This window comes from Mesoplodon bidens, assembly GCF_964165515.1.
Source record: "Mesoplodon bidens genome assembly, chromosome: 8".
Taxonomy (NCBI): Eukaryota; Metazoa; Chordata; class Mammalia; order Artiodactyla; family Ziphiidae; genus Mesoplodon; species Mesoplodon bidens.
Genome location: NC_138165.1, coordinates 18267243 through 18285911, shown reverse-complemented (window position 1 = coordinate 18285911; position 18669 = coordinate 18267243). Strand labels below are relative to the sequence as shown.

At 37.4% G+C, this 18669-nt stretch overlaps 1 protein-coding gene across 1 annotated transcript in view; it reads left to right on the top strand.

Annotated features, from left to right (window-relative positions):
- The window catches only part of ITGA4 (integrin subunit alpha 4), an 88575-nt gene that overhangs the window by 13571 nt on the left and 56335 nt on the right, over positions 1-18669 (top strand). Inside the window, exons 3-7 of the mRNA XM_081241850.1 lie at positions 12427-12533; positions 12630-12759; positions 15285-15352; positions 16462-16591; positions 17996-18081. Of these exons, the coding sequence (XP_081097976.1) occupies positions 12427-12533; positions 12630-12759; positions 15285-15352; positions 16462-16591; positions 17996-18081 (521 nt within the window). The remainder of the gene's footprint in view (positions 1-12426; positions 12534-12629; positions 12760-15284; positions 15353-16461; positions 16592-17995; positions 18082-18669) is intronic.

Below are 18669 nucleotides of genomic sequence, written 5' to 3'. Positions count from 1 at the left end.
TACAACTTGGTAAGCTCTCTGGAAGCTGAAGAAGCCCTGGCTGTCAGCGTGCTCATGTGTGGTTTCACACTCTTCCTTGGTGTGTGCACAATGCGGTGGAGGCTGGTGCTGGGTGTTGGGCTGGGGGTAGCAGATGCACAGTTGGAGGTGTTGGCTCCAGATGGGCATTGTGGTGCTGAGCAACAGAAGGCAGACCCTGACGCAGGCCCACAAAAACTTACAGGGGCCCCGGCTGTCCGTGTGCTCCCCCATGGCTGCACTATTTCCCCTGGGTGTGTGCACTGCAGTGAAGCTTGGTGACGGGCAGAGGGCTGGTGGCACGCAGATGCACAGCTATAGGGCTGAACCCTGAGCCCGGCACAAGGGTGGGGTCAGCCACAAGGGTCTAGGATGGTATCTTGCACGTGGGCTTTGGTGGGTACAGGGAGGGGCTCAAGTGGCTGGCTTCTTATACTAGGGTAACCACAGAGGCCTGGGATGACTGGTGGTGTGGTTTCGGGGCTTTTCAGTGAGAGAAAAGGGAGTGGGGAGGAACACAGGCATCAGTTACTAATACCTGTGGGGCAAAAGCTGGCAAGATCTGCAGGGGGTCCACAGTGGCTGTACTGGCCTTTGGCTTAGTGCTGAAATCTGCTATTTTCCTGCAGAGCAGGTCTCCGTGAACTGGACTTTGTAATTATTAAACGAGAGATGAAAAAGAAGGTTTCAAAATGTTACCCAAGGTTTTGACTTGGGGTGTTGGATAGATGATGGTGCTATGTCCTGTGAGATGTAAAAGTAAATATCTGGAAATCAGTTGGATGTATGGGTCTGGAGGGCGGGAGAGGTCTATAGGGCAGTTCAGAGTTGAAGGTAATTAGCATAGAGATGGTAATCAAAACCATGGAGATTAATGAGTTTAACCTGGGAACTCTCTAGACTGAATAGATCATCAGGCCCAGGAGAGATCCCAGAGGCTTCCTACAACTTGAGAGGTGGCTAGAACAGTGTTGCTCAACTCTGGCTGCAACCTAGATTCTCTTGCAGAGGTTTAAGAATACCAGTGCTGGTGGCCTCCTCCTAAACTAATAAAATCTCTGGGGGTGGGTCTAGGGTAGGATATTGTGATTTATAATAAGAATATATTGATATATTTGGTCTTCCCTCATTTCTGGCACAGAGATCCTAAAACCCTTGGAGTTTTCTAGAGTGATAAATATATCTTCTGTTATGTCAGTGAGGTGACCTTAGGACCTAAGGATGTGGCTGGTTGCCAGTGGAACCAACCATATGATTAGATGGTTGGAACTTTCATTTCTATCCTCCTGACCTCCAGCAAGAGAAGAGGGGCTGGAGGTTGAGCCAGTTGCCAATGGTCAATGGTTTAATCAATCATGCCTATGTAATGAAACCTCCATAAAAACCCAAAAGGACAGGGTTGGTGAACACGTGGAGATTTAGGACTAGTGGTGCATTCAGAGAGGACCTGGAAGCTCCCTGCAAGTTCCTCATGCCTTGCCCTATGTGTCTCTTCCATCCGGCTGTTCCTGAGTTACCTCCTTTTATAATAAACTGGTAATCTAGTAAGTAAAATGCTTCTTTGAGTTCTGTGAGCCACTCTAGCAAATTATTCAAACCAAAGGAAACTTCAGTAGCTGGTGGACTTGAAATTGGCATCTGAAGTGTGTGCGTGTGGGGGGAGCAGGGGTATGGGAGGAAAGCAGTCTTTTTAAATTTTTCATCTATTTTAATCAGCTATTAAACAGATACACCCGGTGTATTTTTACCTTTCAGGTTTCTTTTAAAAGTTCTATTACCCATTAAGGAAGTTTTGTGTTAATTTATTAAAGTTGCCTAAATTTCCTAATACTATAGAAGATGGTCACAAATTACTAAATGATAATAAGCTATTTTTTGGTGTTGCTCAGTAATGCACTGTATTTATTTATTTTTCTCTTTGTACCTTTTGACTCCCTTCACCCATTTCTCCCTCCCCACCCCTGCCTCTAGCAACTACATATCTGTTCTCTCTCTCTCTATGAGCTTGTTTTTTTCTTCTATTTTTTAGATTCCACATATAAGAGAGATCATACAGTATTTGTCTTTCTCTATCTGACTTATTTCACTTAGCATAATGTCATCGGGGTTCAGTCATGTTGTTGCAAATGACAAGATTACATTCTTTTTTATGGCTGAATAATATCCCATTGCATATATGTACCACAATTTCTTCATCTGCTCATCCTTCAGTGGACACTTAGGTTGTTTCCCATCTTGGCTATTATAAATAATACTGCAATAAATATGGGGGGTACATAATATTTTTTTGAGTTAGTATTTTCATTTTCTTCTGATAAATACCCAGAAGTGGAATTGTTGGATCATATGGTAGTTCTATCTTTTATTTTTTGAGGAACGTCCACACTGTTTCCATAGTGGCTGTACCAATTTACATTCCCACCAACAATGCACATCCTTTTCCTCCACATCCTCACTAACGTTTGTTATCTCTTGTCTTTTTGATAATAGCCATTCTGATAGGTGTGAGGTAATAGCTCATTGTGGTTTTGATTTGCATTTCCCTGATGATTAGTGATGTCGAGCATGTTTTTATGTACCTCTGGTCCATCTGTATGTCTTCTTTGGAAAAATGTCTATGCAGGTCTTCCACTCAGATTGTTTGCTTATTTTGCTATTGAGTTATATGAATTCTTGATATATTTTGGATATTAGCCCCTTATCAGATACATAATTTGCAAATATTTTTTCTCATTCAGTATGTTGCCTTTTCTGTACAGAAGTATTTTAGTATAGTGTAGTCCCACTTATTTATTTTTGCTTTTGTTGCTTTTGCTTTTGGTGTCAGATTTTAAAAATCATCACTAAGACCTATGTCAAGGAGCATGTAGGACTGAACCCTTAACCTGTGGGATCTGACATTATCTACAGGTTAGATAGTGTTACAATGGAGTTGAATTGCAGGGCACCCACCTGGTGTCAGAGAATTGCTTGTTGATGGTGTGGAAAAACTTCACACACACACATTGGAATTGGGTGCAGAACCCTTAGTAGTGCATCAAGAGTTTCCAAAGGTCCCCAGATTATTCCAATATTCATCCATGGTTGAAAACCATTGGAGAAGAAAAAAGAGCCTGAAAAACAGATTGAGAAGGAAAAGCCAAAGAGGTAGCTAGGAAATCAGGTCAATGTGGCACTGTGGAAGTAGAGAAATGAGAGATTCTATAAAGAGGTGAGTGGTTGGCAGTATCAAAAGTTGCCAAGAGGTCAAGCTAGGTAAGAACTTAGGAGGTTTCATTGGATTTAGAGAGAATTGGTTCATTAGTAACCTTGGTAAGACCAGTTTTAGTAGTGATACCAGACTTCAGAGGGTTGAGAAGTGAGGAGTGTGAAAATATTGGTGGCAGATGTCAACTCTTTTAACTGGGTTCTTCCTTTATTTATTAAATACATTTTATCAATTACTTATGCTGGTACTAGGAATAGAAAGGTGGCTAAGATGGCTAAAGCCCTGAAAGAACTCAGCGACAGGAGAAACAGGGAAACAGATAATTACTTACAAGAAAATGTAACATGCATAATGATAGAGACACACAATGGGGAGAAGAAAGTGTTTGGATGATGAGAGAAGTTTTCCTGGAAGAGTAATTGAGCCAGTTCTGACCAGTTTTGATGAGCATGTAGTAAAATCTCAGTGAATGTAAAATGGATGGGTGCGTTTCTCAGATTTGGGTGGGATCCTCTGGGGTTTGCTGTATATTTCAATATTGTTCCAAGAGGTCTAGGCCAGCCTTGGGTTCTAGACTCTGCCTACTCATACCAGGCAATCTAAGAATACACACTCCTGAGATAGGAAGCTTGGAACTGACTGTCTTCAAAACAAGGGGATTTTAATTTTAGGAAGAGCTGGAGATATCAAATTAAATATGGAAGTGGACTTGCAAGTGACAGAACTGGGCTCAGTAATGCAGTGTGTTGGTTCTGATGCTCTCAGTTTATCCCCAAGAATCTTTTTTTAATGATTTGAAATCTTTTTCATATAATTTATATGAAATACTGTAATTCTCAATGAGTATGTTCAGAAGTAGTAAGAGTATAGATTTAGTTATCAAATCTCTTTTGCAGGAAATATTTTGTGAAGTGGATTAGACATGTCCTTTTAAAATGATACCCTTTGTAGAAGTCTCTTGTCAATATCTACCCTCTGTGAAATCTTTCTAGGTCTACCACACCCTAGTGCTAATTCTCTGTTTTCTTGTGACCATTTTCTAGTATTTATTAGAATATCATTATTTTGTCTGCAAATCATTGTCTCTGCAACATCTTATCCCACAGTTTAAACTTTGAATGAAAAGAAGTCCTCTGTTATTGGTAACCCCTCATCTCAGTCTGATCCTACGTTGATTGGTACAGAATGATGCCATGGACTCTCTGACTGATTTTTATTTTTCTCACTTTTTTTTTTTTTTTGCGGTACGCGGGCCTCTCACTGTTGTGGCCTCTCCCGTTGTGGAGCACAGGCTCCGGACACGCAGGCTCAGTGGCCATGGCTCACGGGCCTAGCCCCTCCGCGGCATGTGGGATCTTCCTGGACCGGGGCACAAACCCGTGTCCCCTGCATCGGCAGGCGGACTCTCAACCACTGCCCCACCAGGGAAGCCCTCACATATTTTTAAACCTTGTTATTAGCCTGACCTCCTCCTCCATCCTACCCTGTGAATTCCAAAACCAGGCTCAGAACTTCAGTATTGGCCACTAAGCATTAAGTGAGGGCAGGTTTCCCTGGAGTTTTTTTCTGTTTACATTTTTGCATTATTCTTGTTTCAAAGACACTCAAAATGGTATCTATATATTAGTGATACTTTTTCAAATGAATGCTTAAGTCTAAGAGATTAGTTGAAAACCATGGAAGTAGAGAATTTTCTTTCCTTATTTTCTAATGTTGGAAGTTAATGTTATATAATAAGTTATTATAGAAATAGAATTAGAATAAGATTATTAATAATGTTGATACTTGGATTCATTCCCTGATTAACAGTGAAAAGTACTAATAGCAAATCATTGTAAAGTGGTGTAGGGTGGTGGATGACAGTATGGGTTTGAATCCTTCCTTCCCCCCTTACAAGTAGTGTGACTTTGGGCAAGATGCTTAATCTCCCTTTGTTTCAGCTTCTCCATCTGTGAAATTGGGATAATGATAATAATACCTGCCTCATAGGGATATAACGAAAATTAAATGACTTAATATACATGTTTACATGTATTAAAAGTGTGCCTGGCACATACAAATCATATAATGTGTTATTTATTGTATAAATAATTCTATAATTATTGTAAGAAAACATTCCTTCTTTAAATTATGCACAGCAAATATATCCGTTGCTGTACATTTTTTCTGCTGTACTTAGTAAAAATACTTGTATAGGTTTTCTGTAGGAATTTAAAGAAGTTTGGGCCTAAGGCACCTGAAGGAAACCCCGATCTTAGGTTCATGCTCACAAGCAGGATGGTTTTCTAGGGTTCTGAAGTCTAGTGATGTCTCAGGATCAACTCAGATTCATAAAATTGCAACCATCAAGCTTGCCTCTACTGCCAGAACTTGTTCACCTCTGTGTGGAACTGTCTTCCTAAATACAACACAGTAAAATAAATACAATTATTAAATAAAAAATGTAATTAAAATAAAATGAAATAGAGGACTTAAATAGCTGGCTTTTTCAGGCCTATGATTATAGGAGCTGTTTCTCACATAAATTGAGCATGATTATCAGCCATTATCAGATTTTTATTAGGAAGTCATAGAATATGACACTTAAACATATTTTTCCAGAAAAAAATTACTTCGAGAATGGTTTATAATTTTGATGTTTAATTTGATATTTTGACTCTTGTTTGCCCCTAGCTGACTTGGAGGAAATGGTCTTGGAAGTTTAGTACTTTCATGTCCCATATCTCCTGTAAAACTTGGGTATTTCACTTTTCATTACTCCAAGTTATTGTTATTGCTGTTAAATTCATGAACATCACTGTTACCTTTCAGAAACATCTCCACCACATTTTATTAGATGTGTGGGAAAAGTACACAGTTTAATATAATAAAAATAATATAATGAATTTAATAGTAATTAGTGTCTGATAAGAAACAAAAACAAGGGGCCATTGGGCTTAAAGAGCTGAAGGAAGGCTGCTGATCCAACCTCACAACATTGTGAACTCCCTCTGCTGGTGTGTCCACATCAACGCAATGTGGGTACCCTGGGGAACAGAAGCATTTACCATTTAATGAACACCTACTAGGTGCCAGGCAGTCTTGTATGCACAGGCACAAATTTTCTGTAATTTTTATAACCCTCCAGTGGTAGGCCTTGTAATCTGGTCATATTTGAATTGGTTTGTTTGCTTTTAATTCCATATGTTTTTTCTATATTCTGAATCTTGGTAAATGAAGGAATTGTATGATTATTTTCACTCAGTAATTATTGCTTCTACAAATAAAGATATCTTGCATGAATGAACATAGAATCTTCATAGAATCTTTATAGAACATAGAATAGAACAAGGGTCATTTATTTTTCAGGATTATTTAAGAAAAATTTCTAGTGGAAGAGTTTGAAAATACAGGACTCATCTTTCAATGGAATAGAGCTTCACATTAAAAAAAAAGTAATTGGTGGAAATAAGGTCTTTCACTATTTTTCTGAAACTTGAAAATTATGTCACATCTTTTGAAAGATCAGATAAATGCATGTGTTGTCTTAGTAGCCAGAAGGCCAGTCTGAGAGCCCCAATCAAATGTCTGAACTGATGAAGCCACAGCCCAGTGACACAAGCAGATAAACCAAATTTGTCATTGTATCCAAAAGTCCCAGGTTCCCCTATGCACAAAGTGTGTCACTCAAGCTGTCAAAGGTTACAGAAAGAAGACCTTTGAGTCTGGTCTTTCCCCTTGGTCCTTCCTCAATAGAAATGCCAAAATATTGAGAACTGATCTCAGTTGAGGAAAAGGTCAGGGTAAGGTAGGGACCAAGTAAGTAACATTTTTTGTGAACACTAGAAATTTGACTGTATAGTCTGTGGGCAGACTTGTGATATTTTACACATTTTTAGCTGAAAAAAAAGGTTTAGAAAGTAAAATTTATCCAGATAATTCGTATGTCTGAAATATATGTACAGTTCTATTGTATATACTCCAGATTAGTGGAAAGTAACTACTTTTAGATCTTCAATTTCTAAAAGCTTTTGATTTCCTTTTTTTAAAAATTCTTTTCCATTATGGTTTATTACAAGATAGTGAATATAATTCCCTGTGCTATACAGTAGGACCTTGTTGTTTATTTTATATGTAGTATTTTGTATCTGCTGATCCCAAGCTCCTAATTTATCCCTCCCTGCCCTTTCCCCTTTGGTAACCATGAGTTTGTTTTGTGTCTGTGAGTCTGTTTCTGTTTTGTAAAAAGTTCATTTATATCATATTTTAGATTCCACATATAAGTGATATCATATGATATTTGTCTTTCTCTGTCTGGCTTACTTTACTTAGTATGATAATCTCTAGGTCCATCCATATTGCTGCAAATGGCAGTATTTCATTCTAAAAGGTTTTGATTTTTGATTCTAATCTTTTCTATTTACCAGCCCCATGGATTTGGGCAAATCACTTTACTTCTTTAAGATTCTATTTCCTCACCTGTAAAATGAGATTGATAACACTGTCCTCTGTTGCTACTGTGAGAAATAAATGAGTTAATGTGTATGGTAAGGGCTCACTGACATTGATATGTCACCAATATGTTATGGAGGAAGATATATCCCATGACATATGTGCAGCTTAATCGTATCTTTAGCTTAATCCTTAAAATAATAATGTCAACATCAGCTAATGTTTTCTTGCTTTCTCTGCCAGGCTCTAGCCCGAGGCCTTCACATATACCTCATTTAGTCCTCAAAATCCTTGCAGAACCCCTCTGAGACAGGCACTTCCTGGAGGCCCAGCTAATTCTCAGTCCTAAATCATCGGACTCACATATCGCACTTTGTAAAGATCTTCAAACCTGCAAACGCTGTTTTCCTTCAGACCATCTGTTACTGTCTTAAAACTTAAGGGACTAATATTTTGGAAGTAGGAGAGAATAGTAGAGAAGGAAGAAGACCTCTCCAAAGCTTAGATCCCTGAGAGTTTGGTGAAAATTTTGTAGTAGTATCCTCTAGTAGAGGATTTTGTGGTGGTATAAGGTGTTTCAGAATTCCCTCCCTCAGCAAATATTTTGTTCCTGCCTACTGCATGTAAGGCCCTGTTCTGTGCTGTGGGAATGCCACAGTCAACAAAATAGTCAGTCTGCCCCCATGGAGATGACAATCAAGGGCAAATATCTAGTCTTCCATAGTCTCTGTCACATTTTGGCACTTGGAAAAATGGCACTAAAACAGATGATGTGAATAAGAGCAAAAAAGACAAAGGGGGGAAAGTGGTAAAGAATGTACCTAATTGGCTTTGTACTAACATCCTTTGTATCCATCTATCAAAATTACTGCTTATTCACATTTATATACTCATGTATGCACTGAAACAAAATCAATAAGTGGAAATAAAAACTGAATAGTAAGCATACATCTTTATATTTTCTTTCCCAAATGAAAATCGAAAGAGGAAGAAAAGGAAAGAAAGATGGGCTTAATTTTTAGAATAAGGGGTATGGTTTTTAAGTGCTTTATATTTTTAATGTCTACTGGGAAAATGCGTTCAACTGTGCTAAGAATTAGCCATTCTAGTTATATAAAAGCATGGAAAATTATCACATGTTAATTTCTGCTGACCTCTTTTATGTTAAACCATGTAAAGTACTTTTTTCAATTATGAAGCTGATTTGATTTTCTGAGTTTAGATCAGTAATGTATGAGCTGAATTGAAAACCAGATTATAAATCATTTCAGCATGACATTTGGATAAAATATAAAGATAATCTGCATTTATTTATGGTGTTCTGTCAGGGAAATTCATGAGAATTAGCTTTCTCGTGGCAGTTCTAATGATCATCATTTCTGACCAAATTAGAAATACTGTATTTCCACATGAAGAAAATCGGCTTAATATTTGATATCCTATTACAATATTTAGGTGAAACCAAGGAGGGCAAAAAGGTATTACTACTGTTTTCTAAATGGAGTAGTTCCTTTCAAATATAACACAGGAAATGACATAACCATGTACATTGCAGAGCAGTTACTCACAAGCCCAGCTGCTCACTACTGTGACTGCGGAGCTGTTTGATGTCTGGGTCTCAACCCAGGCACATCAAATCGGAGCCTCTGGGAGTGGGACCAGGTGTCAGTATTTGTTCCAAACTTTTCCCCCACCATCACCCCAGGTGATCCTCATGTCCAGTCAGGGCTGAGAACCACGAGAAAAGGCGTGGCCTCCAGAGCAAGGAAGTTAAGGCAAAGCTCTGGAAGGGCCCTGAGCATAAGTTGGCGATGTGAAGGGCTGACCTCTCTGCCAAGATTCTGCAGGCATTACAGAAGTAAAGGTGAAAAGTTGCTAGAAATGAAGACCCAGATCAGTAGTGGGGATTTATAGGCCGTTCTTTGAACTGATTTTTGTCTTGTAACCAGTGCTGAAAGTACCTCAGGATTCTCTTTGCTGTTGGGTGCTACTCTGTGGCAGAAGCGGTATTAGGAAGTGGAAAGAAGAAACCTACATAAGCGTGAGTCTGTCTGTCCACTTACTAGAGTTATCTAAGTGTGTGACTCTAAGTGTGAGAATCTGAGCAGTGATGACATTGTGATGTCACCTGGTGAGGCTAAAACTAAAACAGAAAGGATGCAATGGGTAATAATCTGTGGACACACAAAACAGTTTTATAACACAAAGAGTTTCTCTAGGGCTTCCCTGGTGGAACAGTGGTTGAGCGTCTGCCTGCCGATGCAGGGGACACGGGTTCGTGCCCCGGTCTGGGAAGATCCCACATGCCACGGAGCGGCTGGGCCCGTGAGCCATGGCCACTGAGCCTGTGCGTCCGGAGCCTGTGCTCCGCAACGGGAGAGGCCACAGCAGTGAGAGGCCCGCGTACCGCAAAAAAAAAAAAAAAAAAAAAGAGTTTCTCTAGTTTTCATTTTAAAATCTACAAATAAGAGAGCTCAGCTTAGAAACAGATGACAATTCACAATTTTTGTGCATAAGAACTTTTGGGCCATTTTCTTCAGCAATTTACATGGTATTTTTTAGTTCTAAACTATTGTATGTTTACTACGTACATACTACTATATGTTTTTAAACATAAATGGCATCTCTAGAACAGTAAATTTGTTTCTAAATATTGGCCATAATCTTAATGAAACTGTCCATTAAATGTACCACATTTTAACAGGGATAATGTGTTATTTGTGAACTCTGTCCTCTCCTGTCCTTAATTTTCCTCCTGCACAATTGCTTAGTTAACTGAGTGTTGACTGTAATTTTAGAAAGACTTTGGTATTTTCAGAGAAGATACTTTGTTGAAGTATCTATTGGGATAAATAATAACTTCAGCTTCAGGTAGACGAATCTACCATTTATCATCTATTTTTGACATCAGTAAAAAAAAAAAAAAAAAACAACTGACAATCTTAGTAAAAAGTCAAACTGAAATTTGCATCACAATGAAAATTAAAATTTATTTGTCATTCTTTCACTTTCTTTCAATTACGTTGGCATTGTGTAGCCACAGTAACAACTTTCTATGTTAGACCTTAACCATTCAGTACTACAACATAATTGTCTTTCCCTTCCCTCTCCCTTATTCCTTCCTTTCTTTATTAACTTGAATATAGAAACCTTATGCTTCCACCTGGACCATGCTTGATCAATGTTTGGGCTGCAGCAATATCCCCTTCCCATTCCAAGTAGACATGGCTAATCACCCTCAGCATTCTTTTTCCAGACAGATCCTTAGTCGTATTCCTCTGTCTCATGCTCTTGGTGGGCACTACCAATAGGTAGGAGTTGACATTACTATTCTGCAAGAAAATTGGCCAAAGAAAGATTATCCATATACCATCATAACAATGTTCCAGATCATGAGAATCACCTGGGGTAATCAGGGCCTCACTTGGACCAACTAAATCAATCTCCAGAGATGGGGCTAGGAAACTTTCTTCAGTTTAGCTGTGTTGAAGGGTTGGTTTGTCCTGAACAACATTTTAAGAGAATGAACAAATGCTCATAAAATGTATGCACAAATATCTTTCCACACTCCTTAAAATCTCTCTTACCCAGGAGACTTACTGCAAATAATTTCACTTTCTAATACTAACCTCATCTATGAAGGTATTCTGAGTTTGCCCAGGAAGCATTATCTAGGGGTCAAGGTTATAAGGGCTTGATGATTTAGAGTGTGGTCCCTATCAATGTATGAAAACTTGGTACCAAAATTAAGTTAAAAAAAAAAAAAAGTTCCATGTCCCTATCCAGTCAAATTGATGCAAATGTATTTATCTGCCTTTGTAACGGAACTGTCATGTGGCAATTGAAGTGGGTGGAAATAGCAAAAGGAATCTTAAGATACTGCATCTTATTCTCCCCCAAAATCACTTACTTGAAATCACATTTAATACAGGATCCCAGCTACAAAGCAAATAAGTCACTTTAACAAACAAACAAAAAAAATTACTGGGATGATCACTTTTTCTTGCACAGTTTAGAAGTATTGCCCGTGTGTAATATTTTATTTTTGGCTTTCTGGCTATTCATGCCTTTGTGAAAGTGCCTATTGAAGTTGTTTCTTTACTAAAATAATCCAGTTTTTCAAAGTCCTTTTTTCTTTGTTGAAAACATCACAATCCACTAAATGTAAACCATAGGGCAGTTTGTTTTAAATACTGGCATTATTAGTATGTTAATTATACACAGCTGCTTTCCACATGCTCAATCATCACCTCCAGCTTCAACAAACTGTGACTTAAATGCTGAGGACCGTATTGTAGTCCTTCTATTCTTAATGTCTCAGTACAAGAAACATTTTTTAAAAGTGCTGTGGAAATGTTGCTTACATTTCTAGATAAATGATCAAAACAAAGATGACATTCTTTGCCAAGTATTACACAATGCAGTTGGACTTACACAGCCAATGTTGTTTTAAACTGGTTTCCCCTCTCTTAGTCATGTTGGTTAGCTATCTCCTATATCAAAGCCATCTCTTCCTGGTGTTACCAGTCAGAGGGCATTTCTACAAATAAAAATCACCTGTGAGAGAACAATTATGTTAGCACAGATTAACTGACGGTTACCCCAACAATGTGCACCAAATGTATGATGACAGGGAAGCAGGGAAAGGGGGCATTCCACAGAGGGCTGAAGGAAAAAACACTGGGGATAAGCATGCATGTTTGTTTGGTCTTGTAGAATAATGCTGTTTTCAAGATAACTGATGATCAAATTATTTTCAAATGCTGTAGGTAGCCCTAATGGAGAACCTTGTGGAAAGACGTGTTTGGAAGAAAGAGACAATCAATGGTTGGGGGTCACGCTTTCCAGACAGCCAGGAGAAAATGGCTCCATTGTGGTAGGTTATTGAAATTAGTCCACTGATCACATCGTGAAATCAGATACCCTGGGTGTGACTTTCACATCATATGGTCTACTTTTATGTTTTATTCAGACTTGTGGGCATAGATGGAAAAATATATTTTACATAAAGAATGAAAATAAGCTCCCCACGGGTGTTTGCTATGGAATGCCCTCTGATTTACGAACAGAGCTGAGTAAAAGAATAGCTCCATGCTATCAAGGTAAGGCATGGTTTTGATATTAACTGAATCAAGAGAAATAAGTGAATGCCTTTAAAAAATTTTTCTTCAATTTTCAATTTTGGATGTTTGGTTTGGGGTGGGAAGATCTCTGAAATAGCTATGTTTCCTTTAACTACTCAGAGCATTATTTCCTTTTTTTACCCAATTGCAGGTTTTTTTTTTTTTTTTTTTTTTTTTTTTTTTTTTTGTGGTACGCGGGCCTCTCACTGTTGTGGCCTCTCCCGTTGCGGAGCACAGGCTCCGGATGCGCAGGCTCAGCGGCCATGGCTCACGGGCCCAGCCGCTCCGCAGCATGTGGGATCTTCCCAGACCGGGGCACGAACCCGTGTCCCCTGCATCGGCAGGCGGACTCTCAACCACTGCACCACCAGGGAAGCCAACAGTTGTTTTAATGTTCAAAAATGTACTGTGTTTTTAAGACTAGGAATTCTACAATTTAATTTGAATAATTCTAGCATCTAGTTTAGCATTTCCACTTTAGCATTAAATATATTTTCTATTCAGTATAAGTGAGTCTAGTGCCCAGCAAGTGCAGGACACTTAAAATCATGAATTAGATTGAAAAATATGATCAGAAGCAAGAAAATTGTTTGTTTCTTGCTGTACCTTTAGCTTCCAACAAGATTTAGAAAGATTCAAAGTATAAATGTAAGCAGATCTTTCCCACTCACTGTCTTTTTTATTTCCCCAAATTTACTTGTTTTCCTTGAAATTGCAAGGGATTGGTATCTTAAGTTTGAAAGGTCTTTCCCATAAAAATTTTAGGTCATGGTTAGTGCATGCAGAGCTAGGACATAAACTGAAATGAGCAAAATTAGAGGTAAATGTCAACAGAGTACTGAAAAAATGATGCCTGCAACAGAACTAAAATTCTGAAAATGTGTCTTTGGAAAGAATAAAATATATATGAATGCCAAGTTCCAGTTTTTCTAACCAAAATGATTATCCCAGTGTCCAAAGGAAATTTCTATTACTTGACAAAACTTAGAGCAAATATGCAAATTGAGTTGGTTTTATTAATATTGGAGTCTTTCCTCCCTGGAATTTGATATAATAGAAAAGATTATATCATCTGTATTCCTAATTTGCCTTTGAATGCCAAGAAGATAAAAGGTGAATTTTAACTTCTCAATTGCAGTAAAACTTACTCTAGCTATTATCCTCTTCTTCATAATAGTTTATGGTTTACACTTTAAAACATTTCACAGTAGAGGCCTCTCTCCCTGGCTGTAGCGGCCTTCATGGTCATTTGGGGTCTTGCAGTCTCTCCATAATGTAAACCTGACCAGCCTGAGTCATAATCTCCAGTTCAGATGAGGCCTTTTCCCTTGTGAACTTGGTTCCCTTTAAAATCAAGTGTGCAAATGTTCGACAATAGGAATTAGCGGTATAGGCTGAAGGAAACCTGTCAAAGGACAGTCTAGTAGAGATGCAAGCTAAAGACACCCCTCAACTGCAGCACCCCTCCCCACCTAGCTGGCCCCATGTCTGGGGCTTTTAATTGCCCCAGCAACCACTTCTGACTATTCTACTGGTGTGAAGTGATGCATTTGACCACTTAATGTTCTGCAACTTTTGTCCTCCTGCTGGCTGGTCCCTTCACAAAATGCTGGTGCCTCCCTGGGTGTAGATTTCAGTCCTGTACATTTTCTCATGTGTTCTCTGGGTGACTTTGTACATGGACATCCAATGTCCATGGATGACAATGTGCACCACCCCCAAATATATATATATATATACACACACACACATATATATATATGTATGTATGAATATATATATAAATAAATATATGTATAAATATATACCTAGCCACATTCTATGAAAAAAAAAAAACATGATGGCAGAAACCTAAGACACCTAAAATTATGGTAATATTTTTTAAATAAAAAATGTATATAGGACCAGAGAAGTTATAAAAAGAAATGAAAGCATGACAGGGAGTGGTCATTATAAATGACAGCAATTTATTTAACATTTCTGGTTAGCAAAGCCAAAACGAAGATGTGGTCCTGTATCTTCATAGAGGTTTACTTATGTCAGTTCTTCAGGAAAAGCAAGTTTTGTGCCCCTAGTAAGTTTCACAAAGCAACCATTCATGGGGGCTTTGTAAGAAGAGACCCTCCATCTCCATGCAGATCTTGACTCTGTTATTTTCAGCCAGGCAAAAATCTAGGAAGCCTATTTTAAATGGAAACCTGAACTGGAAACCACAAATCCTACCTCTGTCTTAGATACTCACCTGACAACTTTTTGAGTGTATGCTGCATGTTCTTCCCATGAAAAAGAGGCTGGGTAGATTTTTCTATTGCTATTTCACAAGGATATTTTGAAGATCAACATGGAAGATATTTGTGACCTTCAATTTTACCACTTACTATTTTTTTAAATAATACTGTAAAAGAGCTCTTAAAAGGTATACTTATAAGGATTTATAAATAAAATTATGCAGATTTTGTCTGTTTTAAAATGAAATCGTGAATTGTTTTTCTACTTTATTTTAGATTATGTGAGAAAATTTGGAGAAAATTTTGCATCATGTCAAGCTGGAATATCTAGTTTTTACACAGAGGTAATTGTCCCAAAATAGCTGCTATGGATGTTTACATATAGAATTTTAATTTGACTTAGAAGATTGATATTAAGAAGGTTACTTTTATGAAGAATTTAATAGAAATCAAAAGTAGCTGTAGTTATTTGTTAATTTAAGCATTGAAAATAGCTATGTTATTTTTAGTTATTAAATTGGGGTGGAGAGGAAGCATATGAGTTAACACTTTTAATTAGAAGTGTGAGAACTGGGAGATTTAAGAACTTAATAATATCCTCTTAAAGGAGATATGGTCCCAAACTATATTATTCTTTTTCTAACACTATCACATACACAGTGAAAGATCACAATTGTACTCAACTCCTAAATCTCCCAGTTTCTCTCAACAACCCATTATGAAGTTATGAATGTTTTCTAAATCTTTGTAGACAGGTTGTATCAAGCCTTGGGTTAACAGTTTCCTTACATGTTGCCTAGTATGGAAAAATAATAATGCTTGCTTTCTTTATATTTAAATGGACCTTTTTTTCAAAGTTTGGATTGTTTAGGAAATTTAGAAATGTTACATAGCTTTAACTGCTGAAAAGTTTTCATATTTCACCAGACAAGTGTCTGCTCTTTCCTTTCTTCAAAATTCCTATGTTTATCGTCAAGTATGCGCCAATTTCATTTGAGTTGTTTTTTTCCAAGCTAACATTATTAAGGAACCTATTCATTAGCTTTTTGCAAATTGAAATAAATTAAGTCCATTTTTTACTCTTTGGCAACACACAATTGTCTCTGTAATGAGCACTAATGAGTTACCCAGATAGGGTTTACTTTAATAGAAAACCACATTGCCTTTCTCCCCAAAGCTGACTCTAGTGTTCAGTGATTCTACCTTTGATTTTAAAGTCTGCTCATGAGCATGAAGTGAGAGTTTCAGCATTTCTTCTCTGAAATTCTCATTTTAGGTGAAAATTCATTAGCTAGCTTCTCTGGCTTTGTTGATGTGTTTTTAAACTCATAAAATGCTTACATTTCAGAAATTTATAAAAATGTATTTTTGTCACTATTAAAGCGTGTATCTGGAGGAGGTTTTGGGTGGTGAGATTGAACTTTTAAATGATGATAAATTTTTTTTCTTACAGGACTTAATTGTGATGGGAGCTCCAGGATCATCCTATTGGACCGGCTCTCTTTTTGTCTACAATATAACTACAAATAAATACAAAGCTTTTTTAGACAAACACAATCAAGTGAAATTCGGAAGTTATTTAGGTACTATAAAAATGGACAAACTCGAATTATCTCTGCCTTACAGATACTAGTAATTATAAATAAGGGAAATTTTATCTTCAAAAGATCAAAATGGGGCTTCCCTGGTGGCGCAGTGGTTGAGAGTCCGCCTGCTGATGCAGGGGACACGGGTTCGTGCCCCGGTCCGGGAAGATCCCACATGCCGCGGAGCGGCTGGGCCTGTGAGCCATGACCGCTGAGCCTGTGCGTCCGGAGCCTGTGCTCCACAACGGGAGAGTCCACAACAGTGAGAGGCCCGCATACCGAAAAAAAAAAAAAAAAGATCAAAATGGCCAGTAGTAATTAAAAAGCCATTTCAGAAACTCCCTTTTTAAGGATATAGTCTCTGAAACTTCAGTTAACTTAATATTTTACGTATGTAACTATTATCAATATATAATTCTTAGGTTGGAACTCCTGGCTTAGCTTCCTCTTTTACAGTAAATCACTTGTAAGCTTATAACTTTATGCAGTCAACTTGTTATTATAAAGATAGCATCTATTGAGTACCTGTCATTTCCTAGGAACTTTTGTAAGCACTCTACATGAATTAACTCATTTAATCATGAATGGATGAGTAAGTATAGTTTCTTCAAGGACCAACTGAAAGTCAGTGGGACTACGGACAGCATTCTAGACAATGGGTAACATTATGAAGAATATGGGTCTAAAAATGGCCCATTGACCTTTGCCTCATAAGTTCTTAGAATATTTCCCAGAGCATAACTATTTTTATCATTCTTATTATAATTATTTCTGAGTATAGGCTGTTCACATTTGAAGTGAATCCCCCCCCATTCATACAGAAGGAATTTATTTTAAAATGGAGGGAGTTCATTTACAGTTCAGCATTTGCTTGTTTATGGTCGAAGGATATCTTGAAACATTATTTTTAAAATGTAACAGTATTATGCCTTTTATCACATAATAAAATAAGAATATTTTACCTTTTTTGTAATCATACAATTTTATCACAATAGGAAGGTTTCAGGGCAAGAAAAGTTGAAGTTTAAGAAGACTTTTTTTTTTTTTACTTAAAGTTCAAAATGTTATATTTTATATACGCTAAAATATTTCTGTTGTAATCGTAGAAACTACCATGTCCTAATATACAGAGACTAACAAACCACATGTAAATGTGGTATCTTTAGTTTCTAAGACTTAAATATATAAGCCATATTAACACACAGATTAATAATTGCTTAAAGCATATAAAAACCAATTTTGAGTATTGCTATTCTTAAAACTCTATTTACTGTAGTCATTTTGAATTCAGTCTCATTTAATTATGAATGGATTTATGATCCATTCTGTAAGTGGATTTATGATAATGAATTTTACCCATTGCGAATGATGATTCTCATACTTGTCTCCATTTTCTTGAAGGATACTCTGTTGGAGCCGGTCATTTTCGGAGTCGGCACACTACCGAAGTAGTTGGAGGAGCCCCTCAACATGAACAGATTGGTAAAGTAAGAGTTACATTTTTATATTTATTTCTTCAAAAAGGTTCATATAGATTGCATGAGAGAATAAGATATTACAGGAGGAACTGCAGAAATTCTAAGCAATGAAGCTGGAAATGATGAGCAGTATGCTGCATTTAGTGGTAAAACGGGTGAAAGTTGTATGGCTTTTAGATAAAATTGAGCAGGAAAGCTTTCAGGAAGACTACATAAATCAAATGAGGCTCTTCTTTCCTATGAGTAATTGTTTCTGAGATAGAATTGTCTCAAGATGTCCAAGGAATACATTTATTGGTTAATAAGTTTATAGCTGAAGGCAGATCAAGGCAGCTACATTCCTGGTACAATTGTGGTAAGACTAGAAAGAACAAAACGTTATTTCTCGTTCTAGTTTTCGTTACATTGCTGCATGAACATTACTTTGAAGATTGAGACAAACAACATTTTCTTTTTTTTCTTTTAATTGGAGTATAATTGCTTTACAATGTTTGTTAGTTTCTGCTGTACAAGGAAGTGAAGCAGCTATATGTATTTTCTGTGCTCTCTAAGGAAACAGTAAGGTTCCTGAGAAGGTAGTTTTTCAAGGAAGGCATC